Source organism: Poecilia reticulata, chromosome 2, assembly GCF_904066995.2.
Source record: "Poecilia reticulata chromosome 2, P_reticulata-male-v2, whole genome shotgun sequence".
Taxonomy (NCBI): Eukaryota; Metazoa; Chordata; class Actinopteri; order Cyprinodontiformes; family Poeciliidae; genus Poecilia; species Poecilia reticulata.
Genome location: NC_088831.1, coordinates 19,068,238 through 19,092,533, shown reverse-complemented (window position 1 = coordinate 19,092,533; position 24,296 = coordinate 19,068,238). Strand labels below are relative to the sequence as shown.

General features: G+C 40.2%; 1 protein-coding gene across 6 annotated transcripts in view; it reads right to left on the bottom strand.

Annotated features, from left to right (window-relative positions):
• Positions 1 to 24,296, bottom strand: part of lrch1 (leucine-rich repeats and calponin homology (CH) domain containing 1) — a 72,273-nt gene that overhangs the window by 6,500 nt on the left and 41,477 nt on the right. Inside the window, exons 7-20 of one of the 6 annotated variants that reach the window (XM_081599398.1) lie at positions 21,758 to 21,845; positions 21,322 to 21,427; positions 18,697 to 18,812; positions 17,847 to 17,911; positions 17,648 to 17,734; positions 16,890 to 16,967; positions 16,706 to 16,742; positions 14,988 to 15,101; positions 13,867 to 13,939; positions 13,128 to 13,238; positions 6,379 to 6,488; positions 5,744 to 5,881; positions 5,570 to 5,647; positions 337 to 2,197 (exon numbers count right to left, since the gene is read on the bottom strand). In XM_081599398.1, the coding sequence (XP_081455524.1) occupies positions 1,904 to 2,197; positions 5,570 to 5,647; positions 5,744 to 5,881; positions 6,379 to 6,488; positions 13,128 to 13,238; positions 13,867 to 13,939; positions 14,988 to 15,101; positions 16,706 to 16,742; positions 16,890 to 16,967; positions 17,648 to 17,734; positions 17,847 to 17,911; positions 18,697 to 18,812; positions 21,322 to 21,427; positions 21,758 to 21,845 (1,495 nt within the window). In that variant the 3' untranslated portion in view covers positions 337 to 1,903. Of the gene's footprint in view, positions 1 to 336; positions 2,198 to 5,569; positions 5,648 to 5,743; positions 5,882 to 6,378; positions 6,489 to 13,127; positions 13,239 to 13,866; positions 13,940 to 14,987; positions 15,102 to 16,705; positions 16,743 to 16,889; positions 16,968 to 17,647; positions 17,735 to 17,846; positions 17,912 to 18,696; positions 18,813 to 21,321; positions 21,428 to 21,757; positions 21,846 to 24,296 lie in introns of those variants that run through there. The other 5 variants (XM_081599412.1, XM_081599402.1, XM_081599407.1 and 2 more) reach the window with 5 other exon arrangements.

Genomic DNA, 24,296 nt, shown 5'->3' with positions numbered 1-24,296 from the left:
ATAAAAAAAAGTATGTTTTTGCTTTTTTGTCACTTAATGTTTCATTATCGCATCATCTGGTTGGGCCTCCATAGCAACAACTGCTAAGAGTGATAAGAGAAAAAGATTATTGTCATAAAACTGACTTTATTCTCGTATTATTTTGACTATTTTCATAATGACTTTACTCTTGTGAAACTATTCTCCTATTATAAACTATTATTTCCACTATTCTCGTAGTAATGACTTTATTCTTATAATAATTACATTGTCAAAACCAGTGTAATTATAGCACAAGGTTAAAAATTCGGCCTTTAGAACAAACGGAGGAATAAGTATAAAAAAAATCCAACACTGTTTCATTCTCAATTTTCTTTTTTTTTTTTGCTATACTTTATGCAGACTGGGAAAATTACTCATACAAATTAAGTACTTTTCAAAACTGCATGGGAACGTCTAACTTTCAAAGAATGTGTGCTTTAAAAAAAAATATTCACTCATATTCTGAGGAAAAATACAAATTTCAAATCAGCAAATAGTTACACGTTAAACAGGAAGTAAAATCTGAACCTTCTTCTGTTTTACACATCTGATTTACTATAATACTTCATTTAGATCATGATTAACATTTTTATTGTGAACTTAAAAAGAAAAACAAAACAAAACACAAAAACAACACCATGCTGTAAAACAGTAGAATATTTTAATTAAGATTATTATACTGAGAGTCTCCTACCTACTCCTGGTCGCTCGTCTGACTCCGGATCAGAACTCTGCCTCAACATAGTTTTATAATTAAACATGTCGTCACTTAAAATAAATTTGCACTAAGTAATATTTCAAAGATTAAATGTCAACTCTGTACCCTGACTAGATTTAACCAAACCAAAAAATGTCTGAAATACATTCATGGTATTTCATTCAGCACTGTGTTTACTTTTTAAAAATCAACAGATTTTAATAAACACCATATTACACTGATCTACTTTGATCCTAAAGCCAAAATAACAAACGGACCCTGTTAGAAAATAATGCAGCCGTCTCCGGCTGAGCTCCATGACGGTCCTAAACAGCCGCTGGATTTTGTAATAGATATTTTTTAAGTCGAAAATTGAAAAATCAAACAAAAAAAAACAACCTTTTCATTATTCATTTTCACATGAGATTCAAAAAATACAATATATAGATATTTTTTGTATTTTTTTTACGTCATTCTCAAATCAAAAATCACAAACGCTTATAAAATTCAGCGATCGCTTCTGGCACCAGGGCGGGGTGGAGGGCGGAGCTTCACAAGGGAACAGGACTTAAAATGTAATGAGGTCTCGGGGGCGTTTTATAAATGTTTAATTAACGATGCAAGGATAAAGTCAAAAATACAAACAACATCGATTTGTTGTAGTTCTTTGAATTTCGCACGAGAACGAATAACAGAATAAGAGTTTTTAAAATTATTTTTCAAGTTTTGATTCTCAATTGCAAAACGATTGAACGAAACGTTCACGGACCAATAAAGTCCACTAGCTTACAAATTCAAAAACAATCTGCTTATTGTAACACAATATAGTGCATTTGGTGGGCGGGTTCACTGTTTCAGATGGGCGCTATGGCAACAGTCGGTCCTGTTCTGCTTCTGTTCCAGTTTATTGCAAAGAGAAAAGAAAAGCGTAGAGGAAGTGGCTCATTCTGCTCCGTGTTCCTCATGTCTGCTGAAGGATGGCTTTGTTTATTCCAGTCACATGCCACAATCAAAGCGGCTGCCTCAAAAGGTCAACAGACCTACTCTAACTCTGAGACGCGTGACAACAAGGCATCGAAGACAAAGGGAATGATCTCACGGCTCGGATTTGTGTGGTGACAAAAAGAGGGCGGGGCCTGTGGGGCAGAGGGAGGAGCCTGGCCAGGTGGAAGGCGGTGCTCGTTGCTACGTCAGCTCAATCCAACTGTAGGCTATGAACAAGAGAACCAAGCAGAGGACGTGAACCAAGCTGGAGCCAATCACGTCCCAGATCTGCCAAGCGGGAGGCGGGGTTTGGGTGGTGACGGAGACTAATGAGCGAGTATCTGAGGCCCTGCAGGGGGCGGGGCTTCTGGCTGGGATTGTCTTGTCGTGCTTCCTGTCCGGAGGGGTCGTGTCCAAGGCGACCAGGGCCAGAACGGTGGTGCGGACCGGGTGCAGACGGCACTGCGTGATGTCGTAGGGCGAACAAAGGGAAGACTGGCGCCCCCCACAGGAAGAGAGAGGCAATGCAATGAAGGCAGGTCAGACAAAAGAAAAAGTAAAAAATAAAAAAGAACAAGATGGAATGGAATGGCAGAATGAAGACAGGATGAACGGGAAAAGAAACAAAGCAAGTGAGAGAGTGAAAGACAAGAAAAAAAAATTGGATGTAAAGATTGAAGTAAATGAGGAGATGAAGGTTCAAGTGCAGATATAAAAATGGACAGAAGAAAAAAAAGTACAAAAAGGGAAACAGACGAGGTTAAATGAAGACAGAAAGAAAGTAAGAGTTCACACACAAACGAGCAGAACCAAAACAAAACGAAGGAAAGAAAGAAAGTGAAACGGAAAGAAAAAGAGCAAAAAAAAGGTGTGAGAACAAAAGAAAAAGAGGAGAAAAAGAAAAAAGAAGGGGAAACAAAGAAACAAAGAAAGAAAGAGGGAAAGACAGGAAGATGGTGTGATCCAGCCGAAAGGTAAAAAATAGAAAAAAAGAAAAGGCAGGAGATTAACCAAGGGACGCAGAGGTCAAAAGTCACAAGTCTGAGCCGGCAGGGAGCAGAGGCAGGCAGGAGGTTACCACGGCAACCATCAGGGATGCTTACTGAGAGGATGCTCAAGTAATCCTGGTGACTGGTTGGCCCTCTCGCTCCCAGTAAGCAGCCCAGTAAGGGGGAGGGGGAGGCGGCTGATGGGAGGCCAGAGCACGGAGCGCAGTAAAGCGTCGGCAGTAAAAAGCATTCAGCAGCATCCGCAAAGAGGCTCCAAGCTGTCAGCAAGCAGCGGCGGAGGTCAGAGGTCACACAGGTTAAAACAAAAGACACAACCAGAAGGTTTTTTTTTTTTTACAGAAAAAACGTAGAACATACTGACAAATAGAAGAAAATCATTAAGTAGAGAGAGAGAAAAAAAACATGACAATAAAATAAGCACATCGATATGAAAGCAGGAACAAAAAAACAAACAAAATCTCAATAACGGGACAATTTTTCTCGATGCGATACTTCCAGGAGATTTTGACTGAAATATGAAAATTGTTTTGCCATCAATGGGAAAAATTAGGATTTGATGCATCGTGTGGTAATCACTAATGTAAAAACAATCTCACTCTATGAGGTTTCTTCGTGGGGAAACTTGAAACACTAACTTTTCCCCTCTGCATCGTCAGTAAATTTATGCTAATTAGCTTCTCAAAAGCTCAAATAATACCTGACCTATGACCCCAAACAGTCACACCATGGCTTCTGTCAATCATAACGGGCAAGGATCATATCCCCAACTCCACCATCTCTCTGCCTGGCTTTCTAACTATTCAGCCAGACAGAGGTTTAAAGAAAAGCAGCAAAAGCAAATGAGCTGGATTAGCAGAGCAAGCTAACAACTGATGATGTCATCCAGGAAATGTCACTGTGAAGTCTCATCTCTTTCGTCAGGAAATTGACCTGTTGGTGGACATCTTTCATAATCCACAATGATTTTTGAAGACATTTGGACAATATGAGTTACAGCGTTTAATTTCACTTTTGGGGTAAATAAAGTATTTTTAAATATTAAATTGCACCTGCTTCTTTAAGGTTGTGGTCAGCCTAATCTAGTCAGTCTAATCTATGAATTAAAACACATGGAATGACGGTTTATCTCTTTAACTATCTTCGTTTCCTGTCTTTAAACCGAGCTAAGCTAACTGCTAGCTGCTGGATTCAAGTTCATCTCAAAAAATGTCGAACTGCTCCTTTAAGACTTGTTGCACATCAGAGAGTATGAATAAGATCCCTTCATACTGCAGGAGGTGTGTTTGTGTTAGTAGCTGCATTTCCATTACAAATGTGCACAAATCTTTGTCAAAATTACCACTAATGACGGGAAAAGAAAAAAAATTGCAAATGCAACATTTCCATTAAATAAGAAACGCAATCAAAACCAAACGTGAATAAGTTTGTTCACGCGATGCGTCATTAAAAACATCTTCCTCCCACCACTTCCTGTCGTTTTCTTTGTTGTTTCTGCCAGTAGTAACATCCGGTTGTTGATCATGTGTGTGTGATGCAGAAAAATTTCAGTTTTTGTGAAAAATGCAAATTTTGATACAGCTGAAAAAAAAAAAAAACATCTTAGCCTAGCGCCAAAACTTTCCATAAAAAATAAAAAAAAAAAACCTTTTTCAAAAGTGGCGTGTTTCTATTAAGCATATTTATTTTCATTATTCCAATTTGGGCAATTGTAACATCGATGGGAATGCAGCCAGTGTAATCACACACACACCCACACACACACAGACATTTACACTGAGACTCACAGTAAAGCCGAACCCAAATGTCACAGTCAGCACAGGTTGACTACTGTTTGGGTCAAATCCTGTCAAGATGGAGGAAGCTAGAAGCTGAAGGCAGTGATGATAGCGGTGATGATGTCAGCGTCACACGTTAATGTTAAATGACTCGATTTGAAGCGATCGGGACAAAGGAGGAAAATGGGAGAGGGTGGGGAGGAACCAGAGCTGAGAGACGGCTGAGTGGGTTCCCAGGTTTTTATCTCATTACAGAAACATGTATTCTGGAGAAAATCATTGGCATTGATGCACAAATCGTGAGAGTTTTTATTGCAGGAGAGGAAATGCTGCTTCTACATACGAGGAACCATCAGCCTTAGTCCCACTTCTGGTTCAGTATCCTGCAAAACTCCTCATTTGGATGATAAAGCTATCAAATGTGTTGCATTTTAAATGGAAAATGCGTCTGTTACTTTTCTTTCAAGCAAGATCTCTTTTGCAGGACACCTTTATGTTTTATTTTATATCTCAATAAAACAAGTTGCCTTAGGGAGTTAGTCTGTTGAACTGAGGATGTTTTCATGTCCTGCTCCAAACCAACAGAATTAGCGATGCACCGATCCACTTTTTTCATTTCTGATACCGATACCTGAGGTTTTGAATTGACTTAAAACGTTTCTTTTTTAAAAAAGCATGGACATAAATGTACTGGATTACACATTTATTTGATAACTCTGCACCAGTCCAGCATACTTCAACACACCAATGGCTTCACAAGCCTGGTCAAACAGAGACACAACTTTTGTTCAGTCTGTGCAATTATGAGTATAAAAGCCAATTTAAAATAGCTAATAATCAAGAAACTGATACTGACAAAACCAATAGGTTGACTACTTTGGTCAAACGTGGAAAAATAAACTGCAACAACCCTTCTTTCAAAGGTTCACAAAATATAATACTTGATCCAGAACTGTTTCAGATATTAATCTGGGATCGGTGCCTCTCTAAACAACAAACCTTCCCTTCACAACGTTTTGGATGGAAACATGAAATCCGTCCCCAGCTCACAGAGAACCTCTTCACAGAAAAGCCCGTCTTACCTGCGGCACGCCTATTTTCCTGCAGGCGTCCAGGAAGTTCTCCACGTTCCGCCGGCACTTGGCCATGCTGAGCTTGGGCTGGAACGACAAGTGACAACAATCCGGGTGAGACGCCGCCGTTAAGCTCGGCTTGGCGGCCGGCAGATTTAAATGCCCCGGCGGTGAAATACGGACCACGGCGGGCGAGGGGACATGGATGCTGGCGACAGAGCGCGGGCGAATGTGATTGGCCAGGTGGCAGAGGACGACGCCGTCCATCAGAGACGAGCCCAGGTCTTCAGGGAGGACCACCTTCAGTCGGCTCTCGATGATCTGAGGGAGAAGGAGGAGGCAGGTTGGAAGGATGGAGCTGGGAAAGGTCAAGGTTCATACACGTTTGCTTATTTTAACCTTTCAGTCCTTTCCAGACTTACATTTCTAGATATTTCCAACTGTTTTATAACATTCAAGAGCTGCTTCACTGCTTTTTTTTTTTTAAGATCAGTCTAATTTCACAAACTAGTACAGGGGTGCCTAAAGTTGTAGCCTGGGGGTCATTTCCAGCCGACCTTCAGAGGATGGAAACATGACAACAAACTGATGCACATAGTTTTAATTGAGATTCTTTAATAGAAACACCTCAATTGGAAAGTTGTGTGTGTTTTATTTTTTATTTTTTAATTACCAGGAATATTGACAAAGTTTAGCACACGTTTGTAATAGAAACGGCGCTCCTGTCATGTGGGCTAACAAATGTAGCCTTTTGTCCTCTGCATGTCCTTTTGCTATGTGAGGTTCGTCCCACTGAGGTGAGCTCAGAGTTGTCTCACGTCTCTCAGCTGCTCCATGAGCTCCAGCTCCTCCCTCAGCTGCTCCATCTTCCTCCTCATGGTGAACTGGGGGTCCACGGACTCCATGCTCTTGTGGCTCCGCAGGAACACTGCAGCAACAACATGCAGGACAGCGGACACAGAGAGTAAACAGGCTGCTCACACGGTACCGGGCTAAAGGGACACAACGCTGAGGGGACGAAGGAGTGACATCTGAAGTTAAGGGCAGATGATGGAAATATCCATGTTGATTAATGCTGCAGTCTAAAAGTGGAGTTAGATGAGCTGCTGCGGTTTGCTGAACACTTGAAGAGATAGCAGAACCACGACTCAGGGGGAAGGAGCAGTAGGAAGGAAGGAAGAAAGAAAGAAAGAAAGTGAGAAAGGATACAAGGAAGAATGGACCTGGGAGTCTGAATCACAGACAAGCAAAGCTGGTATGATCATAAAAAAATCATTGAATCCTTGAACACAAGTGAAGATTTGTGAAAAAGGAAGGACACATGAAAAAAGGGAAGAGAGATACAAAAAAGGGAGGAAGGAAACAAGAAAAGAAGAATATAAGTAAAGCTATATAATGAAGGGAGGAATGGCAAAAGGAAGGATGCAAAGTAGAGAGGATAGAAGGACAAAATGGAAAAGGGAGAAATGATGCAATAAAATAAAGAATGAAGGGAGGATGCACACAAGGAAAGAAATAAAGAAAAATGGATACAATTAGGGATAAAAGAAAAAACACAAGGAAGGAAGGAAGGAAGGAAGGAAGGAAGGAAGGAAGGAAGGAAGGAAGGAAGGAAGGAAGGAAGGAAGGAAGGAAGGAATGGAAGACGACAGAAAGTTTCTAAAACACACTGATGAAGATCATTACAGCAGGTCTCCATGTTTCTCTGCTGGTTCATCAAATATTGTGACCTGAAGCTCTGAGCTGCCGCCGTCACTGTGTGGAGTCACTTCCTCATTATTCACCTGAACTAAGCTTTTCATGTCAGATCCTGTGAACGACTCAAATGCTGTAAACTTCATCAGCGTCCTTCAAGCAGTTTGAGTCACATTCAGGTTAAAGTTGATTCATTTCATATGAAGCCTTCGAAATCTTTTCAACAACTAGAGGTGTTAAAGCACTCAATACAAATAAAACTAATCTTGACCTGCATCACTAAGATGCTTTCAGAGCAGCTGCATGCACACACCACAGCAATGTGGTCTCACACACACACACACACACACGCACACACACACACACACACACACACACACACACACACACACACACACACACACACACACACTATCTCACTTCTTCCTAGCAGTCTCACTGACACAATTAAAAATGGCTGCTGGCCATAAAGCATGCAGAGCGCTTATATAAGCGTTGCGTTCACATGCAGTCGGAGCTCGGAGCGCCGTCAGCTTGGACTTTGAGAGCAGAGTGGTCATGTGACTTGACCGCTGTAAACAGAACGGGAGGAACTCTGGGAAATCTGGGAATGTTTCTCAGAATCACCTGCTGGACGTTTTTATCACAGATTAAACGCAAATATGGCTTCCTGATTAGAAAGGCCGGCTGGTTTTAGCCTCACTGAAGGCGTTTTTAATTTTTTTTTTTATTTGCTACAAACAAAAATAAATCCTCTAACTGAGCTGAGCTCTTCAACATTTTCCCCCCAAAATTCTTGCTTAAAAAAGAAAAAAAAAATTTAATATATGATCAATACAACGGCTTAAAACGATCAAAGATCCAGACTGTGACTGAATTCAGGTTAACAAGGAGAAATGCGGATGAATACGGGCTTGAACGGCGGGAGCGTTCCTGAGCCGAGTGTAGGCGGGAGGAGAGCGTGAAACATGCTCAGCCTTTTCACAGATGCTGAATCAAAACACACACATGAAACACCCACACACACTCTGAATGATCCGCCTTCTCGCTGCCCCATTTTCTACACGCTGAAATCAAGACACTTCACTGCTGAAACTGAAGGAAGTCTAAATGTGTGCAGGTTCCCTGAACGGCCACAGGAGGGAGCCGCAGGTTTACTGCAAGGCAAGAGGATACAGCATATAGAGCTGAGTTTTTAAATAACTCCCATTATTAATATGTAATAAATCACCTAAAAATAAAACAATAAACAAACTAGTACAGTGTCTCTGACTGGAAATGTTTTTAAAGCAAAAGGAAAACGTTTGAGATTAAAAACATATCCTCAGAGTGGGGACCATAAAATGACCTCCTGGTATCCTTGCAGTGCATCATGGGACGGTTTGATATTCCCCAAAAGACGTCCAGGATACAAAATCATACTTTTGGAAAAAAGTTCCAGTGAGGTTTTACATCCAAAACAAGATGAAACTTCACTTTCCTCTGATTCTGCTTTCAGTAGGAAGAGCGTCAGGAAACACTCTGATTGGCTCCAGATAAGCTCTTACAGTAAAAACCTCTGGAGTTAAAAACACTCTGCAATAGTGTGTGTAACAATAGTTACTAAAAAAAAACATTGTGAGTGGATGACATCAGCTCTCTCTTGTTGCTACATGCTGCTTCTCCCCTCAGTGCTGCTGCTGAACAGCATTCTGGGAACCTGCTGACCTGCCTTCATTCAGCCCCTGTCAGCTGAAATGTGTGCATTACTGTGGTTTATGTTTCACTGTGAATTTTAAAAAGCTTGCTGTGAACGATGGGAGACGCAGAAAACGCCTGGAGAAAGGTGTGTGGGCTTCCAGGTCAGACGGGTGTAAGTCTGAACTTTCCTTCATTTTCTCTCCCTTCACACGTCAGCGGACAGATAAGATCTGCACAATGCCGCCCAACCGACATCAAGAGAAGAGTGTGTGTGCGTCTGGTAGGAGAAAGCGCCGCCTGGGCTAAAGGTCACGGGTTCTGCTGATCTTTCTCTCTTTCTCTTTCCGTCTGTTTGATGCAGATCTGATGGCAGAGCGGTCACATGGACCAATAGCTGTTTAGCACAACCAAATGCAGGACTAATGAGGTCAGGAGCGCCGATGATGGCGGAATGATCTCACTCTGCCAGAGGCAGGAGGCAAGTACGGAGCGTTAGTCATAATCGTATCACACAACACAGATAAACTGCTTATTATAAAACACTTGAGCGACAGAAAGCTTTAGTTCCACACTGAGCAGATCAGAGAGAGAGTAACGCAACACGGTTCAGAGCCACTTTATTAATAAGCAGTTATTTATGTTAATTAGCATTCCTCCCATGGCAACCACTCAGGTGTGCAAAACGCCTGGGTGGACCTAGCTCCGCCTTCGAGGGTGCAGCTCCTCCTCCAAGCTTCCGGTTTCCGCCTCAGAGCAGCCCTCCCTCATGAGTGGGGGAGAATTGTGACCCCCCCACTCAGCTCCTTCAGACTAGCCAGAAGCAATTAGCAAACATCTGGTGGAACTGCACATCTGCTGAGCTCATTAAAGGAGCTACTTAACAGTGAAATGCTGGTAAAATAGTTGTTAAAGGGTTAATAGAGGAGCCATGTTGTGATGACTTTCTTAAAGAGACAGAGGCCCAATTTCAAGGTGTTCTGTCAGGAAGTAAATTTCCTTTTAAGTCATATTTTATATACACAGCATTTTGATAAGAATTGAAGGTAATAATTGATTGTGCTATAAAATGGCACAATACTGCCCTGTTAAACAGTCATCTGTTAACTTATCCCTGAGGATCAAACAGTACATGATGAGCATTCATAATCTGCAGCTAGAAAATGCTCTTGTCAGACGAGCCTGTGAACATTTCAGAATAGATTCAGGCCTGTTTGTGAGAGAAGCAGCAACAAAGAGTGAGCAACCACCTCCACAGCTCAGAGTTGCTGCCACATATTACAGCCTTTTAAGGGCCAACAGAGCAACGTGTGGCTAACCTATTATTAGGTTTATTTCCCTATAAGTCACTAGTTGGCATATTTATCCACAAAAGCCACTGAAAGGTGCTATCAACTCTGATGAGAGTATTAGATGATTTTTCATGTGGATCCTGAATGTAATCTGAGCAGAAACGCTTCTCCCCCCTTCATGACTTGAACCAAATCAGTTGACTTTCCTTGTAGCTTCTGACCGGCCCTCACAAAGACAGACAACACAAGCAGTCACTCTAAGGCGGCTGTGATCCATCTGAAACGTTGGGACCCCGTTCCAGAGGAAGTAGGATGCTCCTTCCGGGACCATTATCCAACACTTCAAATATAGCAGCTAAAAATAGACAGGCACACACAAACACACCACTCATTCATGGTGCTGATGTTACACACTCACACACACAAGATTAAAGGAGTGTCACAGTTTCCTAATATGGCCTGCAATGTCTCAGTGTGTATGTATGTGTGTGTGTGTGTGTGTGTGTGTGTGTGCGTGCGTGCGTGCGTGCGTGTGTGTGACTACTATGTTTAAGGGTTTAAAAAAAAAACCCAGCTCCTTCTGTTGCATTGACATGTACTGGAAATAAAAAACAAAAGTAAATGAAAAGTAAACATGAAATCTTGTTCTGTCAGTTTAAAAATAGTTTCTAAAGCCAACAGAGGATCGTACCCAGAGGTGTAACAGCTTAAGGAAAATCTGTGTAAAATTATGCAGTCCGTCCAGCAGTTCTCTATTAAAATGCAAGTTTTTTTTGCGGTGTATAGAAAATGAACCCCTGAAAAATCATTTCAAAAGCTGCAGGAACCTACTTGCAAAAATTCTTTACTTACAGTAAATCTGAATGGGCTGAAATGAAGTTCAGATGTTTTAAGCTGGATTTAGCAGATTTGGATTCTTTGTTGTAATAAAACAGTTTGCAGTGAGGTTGCAAATTATCCCACTGAACAAAGGTATCAGTCAGGAGAAGACATAAGCGTTAGATAAAATAGGCATACTGCTACAAATCTTGTGGCGAGAACTCATTAACTGGATGGCAAGAAACAGAAAAGGATGACATTTTAAAATAAGTCTTTAAATGAATAAAATACAAATCAATAATAAATAGCCAGAAAAATATAATGGTAGAGGAAAAAACAGTGTTAGCGCTACAGGAGAAGCTAACGTCTACAGTCTTTCTTATTTTCACTCATGTGAGTACAATCAATCAGCAGCAAGGAAATTTAAAGGTTGCTCCTCGATTGGCTGCTTTGCAAATACCAGCCAATGGCGTCTTAAAGAGGCATTTCAGCTTTAAAACCGTGTTTTTCTTCAAATATTCTAGACATGCTCAACGAAAAAGTCTGCAAATTTTCCTGTTTACTAGAGAAACGTTCCTAAAGAAAAATCTGCAAATACTCAACTTTTACAGCAACGTGTTTCCACTTTGAATAACTTCATGTCAAACTTAAATATCAGTTTGCTTTTGATTTAATTAAATAAAACATACAACACCGTATAAGTAAGTGAAATAAACAGGATGTCTTCAGCTTGTAGCCTCATTTACCACCAAGAAATAAAAAAAAACATTTTATTACAGCAATAAAAACAGAGATCTGTGTTTCTTCTTCTCTATCATCTGAACAAACTCTCACTGTCATCACTTAATGAGCAGAGTCTCAACATGTGTGTGACCACGAGTTTCTAACACATACACTCACACACACACAGAGAGAGAGAGCAGACCTAACAATTACCACATGTCTCCACTAGTCAGCAGCTACCGCAGAACATGAACAGCTGGAGATGAAAGCAGATGTGGCAAAGCTGCTCTTTGATCAGAGACGGCTTCGTACACACGCACCGAGGCGTCTAATGTGAAACAGCCCGCCGGGTGGGACGGGGACAGAACATGGCGAAATCGAATGCAGTTCCACAGAACAGAAGATCCACAGGATTCATTTCACAGTTTCGTTCTTTTGCAGACTCATAATATCGAGAATTTAGCCAAAGAAGCATTTTTAAGGACATCTTCAAACAATTATCACAAGAAAAACTACATGGAGCTCAGTCATTTCAATGTGTTAAATTGGAACCAAACTAGATCATTAAACTTGCTAATATCCACTCAGATCATGGGAAATTAAGGAATGTAGAGAAATGTAGGCAATCTGCACGCTTGACTATGAGCTCAGCAGTCTGCAGAATGGGGCCTGCTGATGTCCGTCGAACGTGTTCACAGTACGCCTGAGCAAGAGGGAGCAGTTTCATGTTTTCCCACCATTACTCATAACTGCTTAAAAATATTTTTTTTTAAATCAGGGGGGGAGAAAATGAGCAAAACAGCTCAAGAGAAAACTGTGGATAAAACATAAACAGTCACGCCACTAGTCTGGAAGTATTCTGGATATTTAAAACAACAGCAGCAACAAAAACAATCAATAATTACTAATATCGATTGGTATGAAACGCTTAGATTATGATACATATTTCAACCATTTCGCCACGCCTTAATAGTACTCAAACGCTCTAGTGAACAAGCATATACTGGAGCTCTTTGTTATGCTAATACGCTAAAAATTACCACCCTGGTAAATCAGATTTTGTTTAAAATATTTAGAGATCTTACTTTCCAGGCATATCGCCTATGAAAGCTACTGAGACATTCACTGAAAAAGTAAAATTAGGGAATGGAAAAATGAACATCAAGCAAGTTTTTACATCAGTAGTAACAGTTGACTAATCAAGATATCGGCTATTAGAATTAGAATAGAAGAGAAATAACCTTTGTTGTCCTAAAGTGGGGAAATTTATGTGTAAATCTGACTTCCGTGAAGAAGAACACTTTGGACCCGTCAGTCCAGATGTGTGTGAACTGACCAGTAAACAGAAAAAAGTGTCTCACCCGGGCTGAGCATGCCTCCGTCGCCATGTCTACGATGTAGGGGTGAGGCCTGTGAGAGGAGGGAGGGGTCTAGACAGGAAGGAGGGGGTGAGCACGGCAGTGAGGGCGGGGCTACAACCACGAAGTGGGAAGTGATAACAGGAAGTGATGGCAGGACCGTGTGCAGTGAGAGAGGTGCCAAAGACGAGCACAGCAAGTTCATTCCACGTCAAAAAACACCCGAAAAATAAAAAAAATAATAAATCACCAAGTTCAGGGGGAAAGAAAGGTCAAAGAGAAAATCAGTTAAGAATCAATGACAGAGTTATTGATTCAGAGGTTCAGGCAGGTCAGAGTCAGGGATTTTTGGGAAATTTAACACCAAAGACATGCGGGAGGAGCATAAAAAGGAGGAATAAAAATAAAAAAATGACACACAAAACACAAAGGGCACAAAACAAAAATAAAGATTAGTGGCATTTCACAATACACATCACTCTGACATGCTGTTAGCATCATGTTAGCTTTTTTAGCGGTTAGCAGCACACTGACGTAAGCTAGCAAACTGAACTGTCAAAAAAAAAAAAAAGGGGCACAAAGCGCAAAATTCATCCTGACGGTATGGATAAAAGCAGATGGACCAGAACCAGGAGGCTGGATTTGACTCAACCGCACTAATCAGTCCAAACCTGGAACTACTCAGCCAAATTTTTGGCCTCAAACACTTCTTCTTCTTTTTTTTTTTTTAAATACAGCTCACCTGAGCGAGGTTTCAGCCCAAACAGCGGACTGGAGAGAGATGGAGGTCCCATGGTCGGAGATCGGTGTTCTTGCTGAAACAACAGAAATGACATCATCGCTTTAAGTATTCAACCATCAGGTAATTAACAGAATAGACACATAAAGTTATCCAGCACATGGGAGCAGTTCACATTAAACTTCTAAACGACTCAGCAGAGATGAACTAAAAACAAAACACAGAAACACATACAGTTGTGTGATGAAGCTTTATCAACAGAATTTCACTGGCCAAAACCACTACTTTATTCTCATAATTTTCTTTTTTTAGTGTTACGCTCTGTTGTAAAAACATCTCAATAGGTAAAAATGGAATAGCGCGCTAAGCTAATGCTATACAGAAGATCTCAGTATTGGTGGTGATAAGAGACCTAAAATCAGTAAACCCTTTAATTTGTCTAAAATGATTACCAGCTGCCTATTATAATAGTTTTCACACCAAATATACCTTCACGTCATGTATTAATACTGTGGAAGCTGCATTAGCACAACCGCATTAGCACAACCGCAGAAGCTAACGTTTATGGCCTTCCTCGTCTCTGCTCTGGGGGCCCGGCCAATCAGCATCAAGGAAAATAAATCCAGGAATAATGTGGAGTTACATTATGTGACTCATAGGCTTCACTGAAAACGTTGTTTCCCAGACTTTGTCTCAATCTCATCAACCTAATATTGTATCGTTCTTTCCCATGAGCTGAACAGATTGTTACATAAATGTCCACTCAGGCTGACATTATTTTGCAAAGAATGGGAAAAAAATTCCATTAGCAGAAAATGAGTTCATTCAACTCCTGTTCATTTGTCAGACGACAAACAGGAGCCAAAATTCTTCACATCTAGAAAATAAAAAATAAAAAAATGAATCCATGCTAACACCCCGGCTGTTGGTTTCTCCACAGTCGATAAGAGCTTCATTCCTCCTGAAGTGAATCGCTTTGACCGGTGACGATGTGCAGCGAGACAGACATGTTTCAAATCCTCACATGTGCAACAAGCTGCCAGATGAAATGCGACACATGTGGAGGGGGATAAAGCTCAGCCGGCGAACACAACACAGCTAACGGACTCTGCTGCCATGGTTACCTTGAGGGACATATGCCACTCATAGTCCCGGCATGCAAGCTGGGCCTCAAATCGGGCCTTTTCTAGAATCATCCGCCTCTTCTTCTGGAACTCATAGCCTCCCTCCTCCAAGCGCTGCCGCAGGACGCACCCAAACGTTCAGGCGACAACTTGTTAAGCTTTACTCATAACCAGCAACAAAGTTACATTCTGAACAGAAAGTTGGGTTTTCCAGGAAAAAATAAAATAAAATAGAGGCTGCAGTTTGATAATGAGAATAACCATAGAATGGAGAATGGTAACGTCTCTAAGTAGTAAGAATATTCAGCTTTAACTATTACTTCTTTAAATAAATGGGAGATGGGTATCAGATCATTATTGTCCTAAGAATTTATATTTCACACATAACCACAGTTAATACGGTTCGGTTTCCTTGGAAACAATGTAAGATATTACTGTCACAAGCTGCGGTTCAAGTTACAAATGTGCGGAAACTTTATCAATATTTCCCCAACGTAAAAAATCCCCAAAACATACAAAGCACAATTCCATTAAAGAAGAAACACAATTATAATCACAAGTAAATAAGTTTGTATATAAGTTTAAAAACATCATCCTACTCCCACTTCCTGTCGTTTTTATCATCATTTCTGCCAGTGGTAATGTCCGGTTGTTGATCACGTGACTCATTTGGTACCAAAAAAGTGTTTCTGTTGCAGTTTTTGCAAATACACAAATTTTGATACGGCCAAAAACGAGCCTCATCCTAGCGTCAAAAAATTTTTTTTTTTTTTTTTTCTAAATTCCTGTGTTTTCATGAAGCTAATTTATTTCCATAATTCCAATTGGTGCAATTATTTTGTCAACAGAGATGCAGGGAGGATCTCCAGTCATAGTCACTCTTCCAACAAACTTGAAGTACCTTCTTACTGAGGACCGTAATGACATGCTAACAGCTCAATTTCTGGGCTGCAGAGATGATATTCCACAGTAAAATATCCTGAATGACATTCAAATGTTAGCGAGCTCTGCTAATCCACCTCCTTTACTTTCGCCTCTTCTCTTTAAATCTGTGTCTGGTTATAAATCCGGGCAGAGAGACATTGGAGTCATAGATATAATGATTTTTTTCTCTGTTCTTTGATTCAACCAAAGAAATCCTGAACGAATGTCTACAAAAAGAACAAATCAGAGCCAACATCACATCAGTAACGGCCTCTCAGGTGACATCTAGTGGTAAAACTGCAGAATGCAAAAAAAAAGTCTAACTGTGTTTCCCTGTCAGGGCAGTAGGAGAAAACAAACATGTGAAGTCCTTCAGAGTCAACACTTGGTTTGTCCATTCTGGGCTACTGTAGGATCACTAAAACCAGGGTAATAACTCAAAATTTTGCTTTATGGAAATTACTTTTATTAAGAAAAACAGGAGTGATATTATGAATGTTTAATAATGGAGGCGACTGATTGAGGCACTACTGTTTATTTTGAAATGCAAACTCCTAAAACAGATTTCTAAAAAGAAACAAGTCAAACTGATGATTCTGAAAAAATTTTTCTACAACTATTTAAATGAACATTTTGATTAACAAGTTTACACTTGGCAAACTTGACATTAAAAAACATCATCTATCACTAAACATCATTACGTAACATAACAGCATAACCTGCCAGGTAGTGAAGTATAGTAGAGCAGCAAAGCCTGCCTGACTCTAAGGTAGAAATGTTTTGGCAAACTGTACCTTTGGTGTTGTGCTTCCCTCATCGCTGTCTTGTCCGCTGAGAAAAACACACAAGACAAGGAAACGTCAGGATGTTCTGGGGTAAACAAAACAATATGCCTACAAGTGTCAATTTCTCCTAAATACTTCAATGATAACGTCCGCATTCCTGGGACTGATGTCTGTTGACATTGTGTAAACTTACTTGAACGACTCCTCCACGGTGACCATCTCCACCGGGTACAGCTGGACTTCAGACAGATCATCCTGCTCTGCGCTCACTCTGAAACGCAAAGGTTAAACACCTGCCGTTTTACACCTGCCTGCTGTGGCTGCTGCTGTTTACAAAATAAAAACTATCATCAAATTCTGGAAGAAGACCGCAGGTTTCAGCAACTCAAATTTAAGACTTTATAAGACCACTATGAAGGGAATTTAGGACCTTTATTGTGACAGAAATTTACAAAGATGTACGACTTAGCCATTAGCTCACTTCTGTTGCCAACATCCTCTAGCCAACTGGCGACTGATTTGAACTTGCTTTACTTTTGCTAGCTAACATGGGTATATTAGCAGGTAGCCACTACCTCCTTTACCACAGGTCTTAAATTTAAAAGGTGTTAAATTTTACATTTAACATCTTTTCGTGGTATATTAGCAGCCAGTTACCAGTAGTCGCTACATCCTTGGAAAAAGGGAATTACCTAGAATAAGCGAGATTAAATAGTCCTGCCATGACAAAATTTAAGGCCTATAATTAATGCTTTTGAAGCCACCTTGTTGTTTTTCAATGAACAAGACATTTCGAGGCCTTAATTTTAGACACATGAATTTAAGGCTTGTTAAGGATGTGTGGACAGCCTCTGGATGCTAAAGGGAAGTTAAATGATTCGTTAAATCAGAGGAGAACTAAACTAATCTCAGAGACTCTGAGTTGGAAGTTTATAATTCCTGTTTTCTCACCTGCTGGGGTTCTGCAGCAGCTCCACCGCCTCCTGTAGCTGGTTAATCATGTCAATATGGAGTTCTGTGCCCCCTGAGACCTTTGACCTGTCCAAAAACACAAAACGGACACATAAGCAGAACATATCTGATGCAGTTGGCGAGGAACGACTGTGGGACAGAATAAATAAAACAGGTGAATCTCCTCTGAAGAACCTACGTCTGCTCTGTCTGCCAGTGTGAGTCTTCCTCTATCCTGAGGGGCTCTTCAAAGTCCGTTCGGCCCTGCGCAAACACGCAAACACACACACACACACACACACACACACGCACACACACACACACACAGGTCAGCGCCAGCTGCACCCGTCACATGACATGCAGCCTTCGTCAGCCATTGGCCAGAATTCAGAGACGCTAGCACCGTCTCGCCCGTACAATAAGCCATCTGTTCATCTGCTCTTTAAGACACGTGATTGATTTGGTGTCATTTAATGGAAAGACTTTGGACAACTGGGAGATTTAACAAAGATAAAATGAAATAAATCACACAGGGATGTGTTGATGAGATAAATTTTATAGATATTTTGCCATAATTATGTATTTTTTTCTAATCCACTGAAAAATCAGATTTGAAGCAGTAAAAATTGGAACAAAAGCACAATTGTTGTTCAACAAAACTATTGAACAACAATTGTTCAAGATCAAAACTGGAAGTTCATTTGTTATGGATCACTAACAGTCAGATGATCAACTTAAAAAGTAAAATGTACGTCAGATGCCTTTTTTTAAATGGATTGCTAGAGATGCAAACAGCTGTGCCTTTTTCTCCACTGAATAAATGTTCTTACATTAAAAGGTTGGATCTTTCAAAATGTCTAGTGTGACATTATACTGCTGCAATAAAATATTAACTCATTGGAAGATGCAGCTCCCCTCACGTCTTCTGAGAGGAGAGCCGTTCAGTCACTACATAACTCCCAGCAGAGAACAGCATTATTGATGGAGCGAGGTCATTTCCTGCACCGCTGCTGCAGTAGAACCAGCAGCTCTAAGCCGTGACGCCTTGCCTTGATGTAGCTGATGAAGCCGGTGCTGAGAGTCGAGTCTCTGTAGCTCAGCGGGTCGTTCAGGGCTTCCGTAGGACTCTCCTCTATCAGGCGCACCGAGTCGGAGTTCGGGTCGGCTGCAATGAAACGAATGTCAGAGTTCGGAACCGAAGGGTTGATGTCTTAGGAAAGGATGTTATGGTTTTCAGAGATGCTGAATTTACAGCAGGAAATGTCCAGTTTGGCACTGAGAAACTTCACCGCATGAGACACACAGAGCAACCAGAAACACTGATATCACCAGATACACTGGAAACTAACTTTTGTAACTTTTCAGCAAGATAAAGGATCTTGTTTTAGGTAAATAATTCCTTAATATTGATTTAAAAAATACTAGTCTGATTAGGAGATTTTTCTCTTATACTAAAACATGTTTCCCATATTATAAATTAGAAAATCTGCCAGTGGAACTAATAACGTTTTTAATCAATATTAAGGAATTGTTGACTTAAACGAAGCTCCATATCTTGCTGAAAAGTTACTTTTAAGTTAATAGACTATTATTCAAAACTAAGATATCTGCAGTAGAGACTAAAAATACTTGGTAAGATTTAGTGTTTTTGCTTTTTACAGTTTATTTCCCTCAAAACTTTTCACATCTTGTCCAGGTCTGAATGTATTTTACAACACAAAGTAGTTGTGCATTATTGTTAAGTGAAGGAAATAAAAATCTTTAAACCTTGGGAATCATTTGAATCCATCCAATTACTTCAGTGCTGTGATTCAGTAAAGCTCTGTTAGCAAACATAAATTACCCAGAGACCACTTCTTCCTCTCGTCGGCTCAGGGAATGTGACACTCCATCAGCTTAACCTAATTAAGGCTGATTGAAGTCTATTTAAACTGTGCGTCCTGGGAGCTGCTGCTGTTCTCCATTAGGACTCGGACCGTCCCTACGATGTGAGCAACACACACCCAACACACAGCCATGCTACCAGCTGGACCCCTGGAAGGGTCAGCGGAGAAACGGATGGTCTTTCTGTGACGTCAAACCAACTCAACAAGCTCTACACACACACACATGCACACAATCACTTTAACCCAGAGAGAAGACGAGGTTGGCACCGAATCTTTGCCTGACTAATGGAGAGACTCTGAACTCTCACCACATTCTACGCAGTTAAGAGCTTCTTGATGAGCTGCAGCTCAATGTGCTCCGGACACAATGAGGCAGACAAGCGATAAAGTTCGTCCTCTGACCCATCTGCTCGTTCATATCGTCATTAAGCCAAACAGCAGCTTTCATGAAGCTATCCAATTAGCACTTTGGGGTCTTGTGTTCAAGCAAACTTGCTATTGATCAGCAAGTCCATTTCTGATTGGCTTTCATTAAAGAAAAGATTTGGAGTGGCCTAGTCAAAATCTAGACTTAATCCAGACGCTGCAGTTGGACTATAAACAGAGTGTTCATGCTTGAAAACCCTCCAAAGCATCAGGTTTCCATGGAGGAGCATGTTAGTTCAGAATATGGCAGAAACGCTTGATGGAAACAGCTTCCAAGGATGGCACAACTGGTTATGATTCCTATGCGTTTCGAGAGCCTTCTCTTCATAAACTTACTCAAAAATTGCATTTTGCATTTGCATCAGACACCCTTAAACTAATATGATGCTTTTGTTTTCATTTCAGGACTCAGTTTTCTTTTTTAGGAGATTGTCAGCAGCCAGAGGTTTCTTCCAGTGCATTATAAGCCTGGCGGGCCACCAGGCTTTACCTGCTTCCCCACCAGGCTAAGTGTTGTTTGCTTACTTTGAGTAGGTTTTTCTTTATATGCACCAGTAACAGTGACAGTGAAAACAGATTAAGCTCGGTTTATATTTAGCAGACCATGGTTGAACTAACTATACGTGACAGGGAGCACACCGATTGTGAAAATAGCCAAACTGAAATTCAAACATCTTCAAGAACTTTAGCCGCATGTACCCTGTTTTTTTTTGTTGTTGTTGTTGTTGTTCTTAAATGTGCTACATAAATACATTTGGCTTGATTTAGTTTTGGACTTAGGCTAGATTAATTCAATTCCTTTGGCGACGAATGGGTGAGGAATTGGATTGAAACTTTTACTAGCTGTTACTGCTTAAAAAATAAAATAAAATCTTTCTTCTTTCTTTAGTTTCCCAGCAGGCCTGGAGGTCTTGAACCTAAACTGATATTTGAAATGCTCAAAATTTACCCCCCCAAAAAAGAGTCCATGTAAGGAAAAGTAACTACCACCAACACCTTTCACCACAGCTTTGTATTTATTTGATGGTAAAAAAGTGTCTTAGTTTCATCAAACTATTCTCCCACAAGATTTTGGCAGATTTTAGTCAGAACTGGATGGCTTCACAACCTTACTTTTTTCTGTGCCTCTCTTGACTGATACCTTTGTAAGGTAAAAACATTCTGACCTCTCTACAGCTTTAGCTAAAGGCATCAGAAAATAAAAATAAATAAATAAAAAAAAACTTTATTTCCGCTTCATTAGAGTCACTTTAATTAATGGTAGATATGAACTCCAGAAGACCAGATGCTGAAATTTAAGGGAGTGCATTTTACTGCAACCATTGTGTGTAGGCTGTGTGTGTTTGCCGGTTTAACTCCTACCTGTCAGGGAGCTGATGTGTTCGCTGGAGTCGTCTTTGCTGATTCCCTCCTCTTCTGTAATGTTGCTCATCGGGACGTTGAGACTCAGACTGTCTTCGTCTGAAGGCTGCAGGAAGCAAAACGACCAAGACTAACATCATTACCACAAATTACAACACACGTCCTTCTCTTACTATGTCTAAAATCAGATTTTTTGCCCACATGGGTTAAGAAACTATGGCATTGTCGAGTATTTTATTAACATAGATTTCAGTTTTTCAGTTATTAAACATCAGTATTTCCCTAAAACTGATGTCATACAACCAGAAAACACGAAAAGTTGTAAAACACAAAATGTGGCTAAATCCTCAGCATGAACAGCAGGTGCAGCCTGATTATAGCAGAAGTCCAGACGGACGTGAGGATGAAACCATGGCGACACAAACGCACCACCTACCTCGGTGGCAGACAGCCTCTTGTCTCCGTTGTCGCTGCCGACTCCTGAGTCGCTGTCCTGCTTCTTCTGCTGCTCCATGTCCTCCACACTGCACAGAAACTACACAGGTTACACACCTGACACACACAGGGGAGTGTGTGTGCGACTGAGTGAGAGTGACACACTGAAGCAGAGGAAGATACCAACCCATCTCTCTCTCGCTTCCTCCTCTCTCTCCTACAGGATTCTTTTTTTTTTTTACACAACTTAGGAAATAAACACGTAACTTGTTTCCTTATTTTATGTTTTGGGATATAATAACACATTCATAAGAGATGATTAGATTTGATTACCGTTTAGTAAAGGTTTCACACACTCATTTGTTAATGCTTTAAAGGTTTTTTTATGGTTTAATTATAAACGTTTTTTCTGATAGTGCAGCAGGTAGTTGAATCAGCAAAATATTTTGCATGTGGATAAAAGAGTAAGACTTAACACAGATGTTCCCAGAGGCTTTTTTGACAAAAAAAATAAATAAAAAAATTGCCACTGAAGAAGTCAAAATTGTCAATGAAAGTGTGTTTTTCCACTGAATTTGCCAATGTTTATCACAGATGAATACTTTTGGTGTCAGATCAAACATAAAAATATTCTTGAATTTTTCAAGATGGCCACCATGGCTGTGATAAGACATTAACCTTTGCTCTAAATTACTAATTAAATTAATTAGTTTTTTGTCAAATTGTATCCTGCATATTCTGAACATGACAAATTGTATACATTTTCTTGATCTTTTGTTTCCATTTACTGTTGAACACTTTTCAAAATGGCCACCATGGAGGCAGTGTTGTAGTACTCGAGATCGGTCTTGGTCTCGAGGCCATTTTTTGATGGTCTCGTCTCAGAGTCGACCGCATTTGGTCTCGGTCTTGTCTTAGCTACGCAGTTGCTAAACACATAAAAATTAGCATAAGCTAATGCTAAACCGCTAAACACAAAAAATTAGCAGAAGATAATGCTAAACTGCTCGACATTTATTTACAGTTGTTTGAACAGGATTACCAAAGTCAAAAACAGATGATATGACATAAAGTTCCTCAATTTCATGAAAATGAAGAACATTTATGGAAATAATTGGCTGAAAAAGCTCAAAAAGTGGCGGCCATCTTGAAAAATGACAGTCATCATAAGATTCTAGTTGGAAATACAAAGAATATACAATCTGATTATGCAAATCTTTATGCTTGTATCCACTTGAAAGGTTTTTACAGTGATATGCTGCACTGGAATCCCAGAAAGCATTGAGGTTGCTCTTTTTTGTCTTCACAAACAGAATCATAACTAACCTCAAACTGTGGTTTAATACATCTCCTGTTCATTCTAAGATTCTTAACGGTTCAACAAATGATTCGATTACCTGTGTCATTATAATTCCTCTAGGAATATTATCTTAAATTATGTTTTGCTATTTAGTCCAATTTATTTTCCATCATAATATGTTACAGTGAGACGTCTACAAGGGGCAACAAGGCGATTCCTCATTCAGAAAATGAGTTTTAGTTTTAGCTTTTGTTCCATCTGGATTCAAGGCTAAAACAAGTTGAATAAAAATACAGCATATGTGGTGGCATTAGGGTTCTTTTTTTCTGTGCTCTATATTAGGACTGGATGTGGACCGTTTCTGGGTCAGTCCCTCACACTCTTCTTTTCTCCATCTTCAGCAGCAGAATATATCTGCTGCCTTTTAAACCCTTCTAAACCTAAATAAACCAAGGAAAACAAAAAAAATAAAATAAAATAAAATAAAGACTGGGGATCATGGAAAATGTGAACAGAAACAGAATGCGTTTGCTCTGCTGAGCATGACGGCACTTTTCTACACGAGAATAGAAACATTTTCTGTTCTGGCTGAGTGTTTGGTGAAGTCGGACACTTTCAGAGCTGGGCTCACTTTCAGCTGACAGGCCAGAAAACCGACACTTTTCATCTCTTAAGCACTTCTGGCTCTTGTTCTCCCTCCTGGATAGTGCCCTCTGTTTAGTTTTGCTTCTCCCTTCGTTTCTTCCTGACCTTTCATTACACTTTAAAACTATCATTTTATTCTTGATTCCAACACGTTTGCAATCAAGAACCGAGTCCTGAGGGCTGTTGTTAAATTGAGCCGTTTTTTAATGCACCAAAATGACGTAAGCAGATCATTTGCAACTAATTGGAATGTAATAAAATCTGTTTCCTGTTTCTTTTAACAAGTAAACTAGATTTAGACTTACTTCATTGTCTCTGCACAAAGATACAATACTGAATCTGGCAACAAAATGTAGTTGCTTAGCTAGTTGTTTTTAAAAAGTTAAGTGATAAATCATGTAAATAATGTACGAATGTGTGAAAACGTGTCCTTGTAGAAATACTTTCATAATATCAATGATGTTCAGTTTCCCCTCACAGTCCTATTTTTCCATCATTCAGCAGGTTTACTGTATCAACTTTTAGCTGTTTTTGCCTTCTCCTCTTACTTCACATCTATTTTACCTTCCTAATTCCTTCACCCATTAATCACACA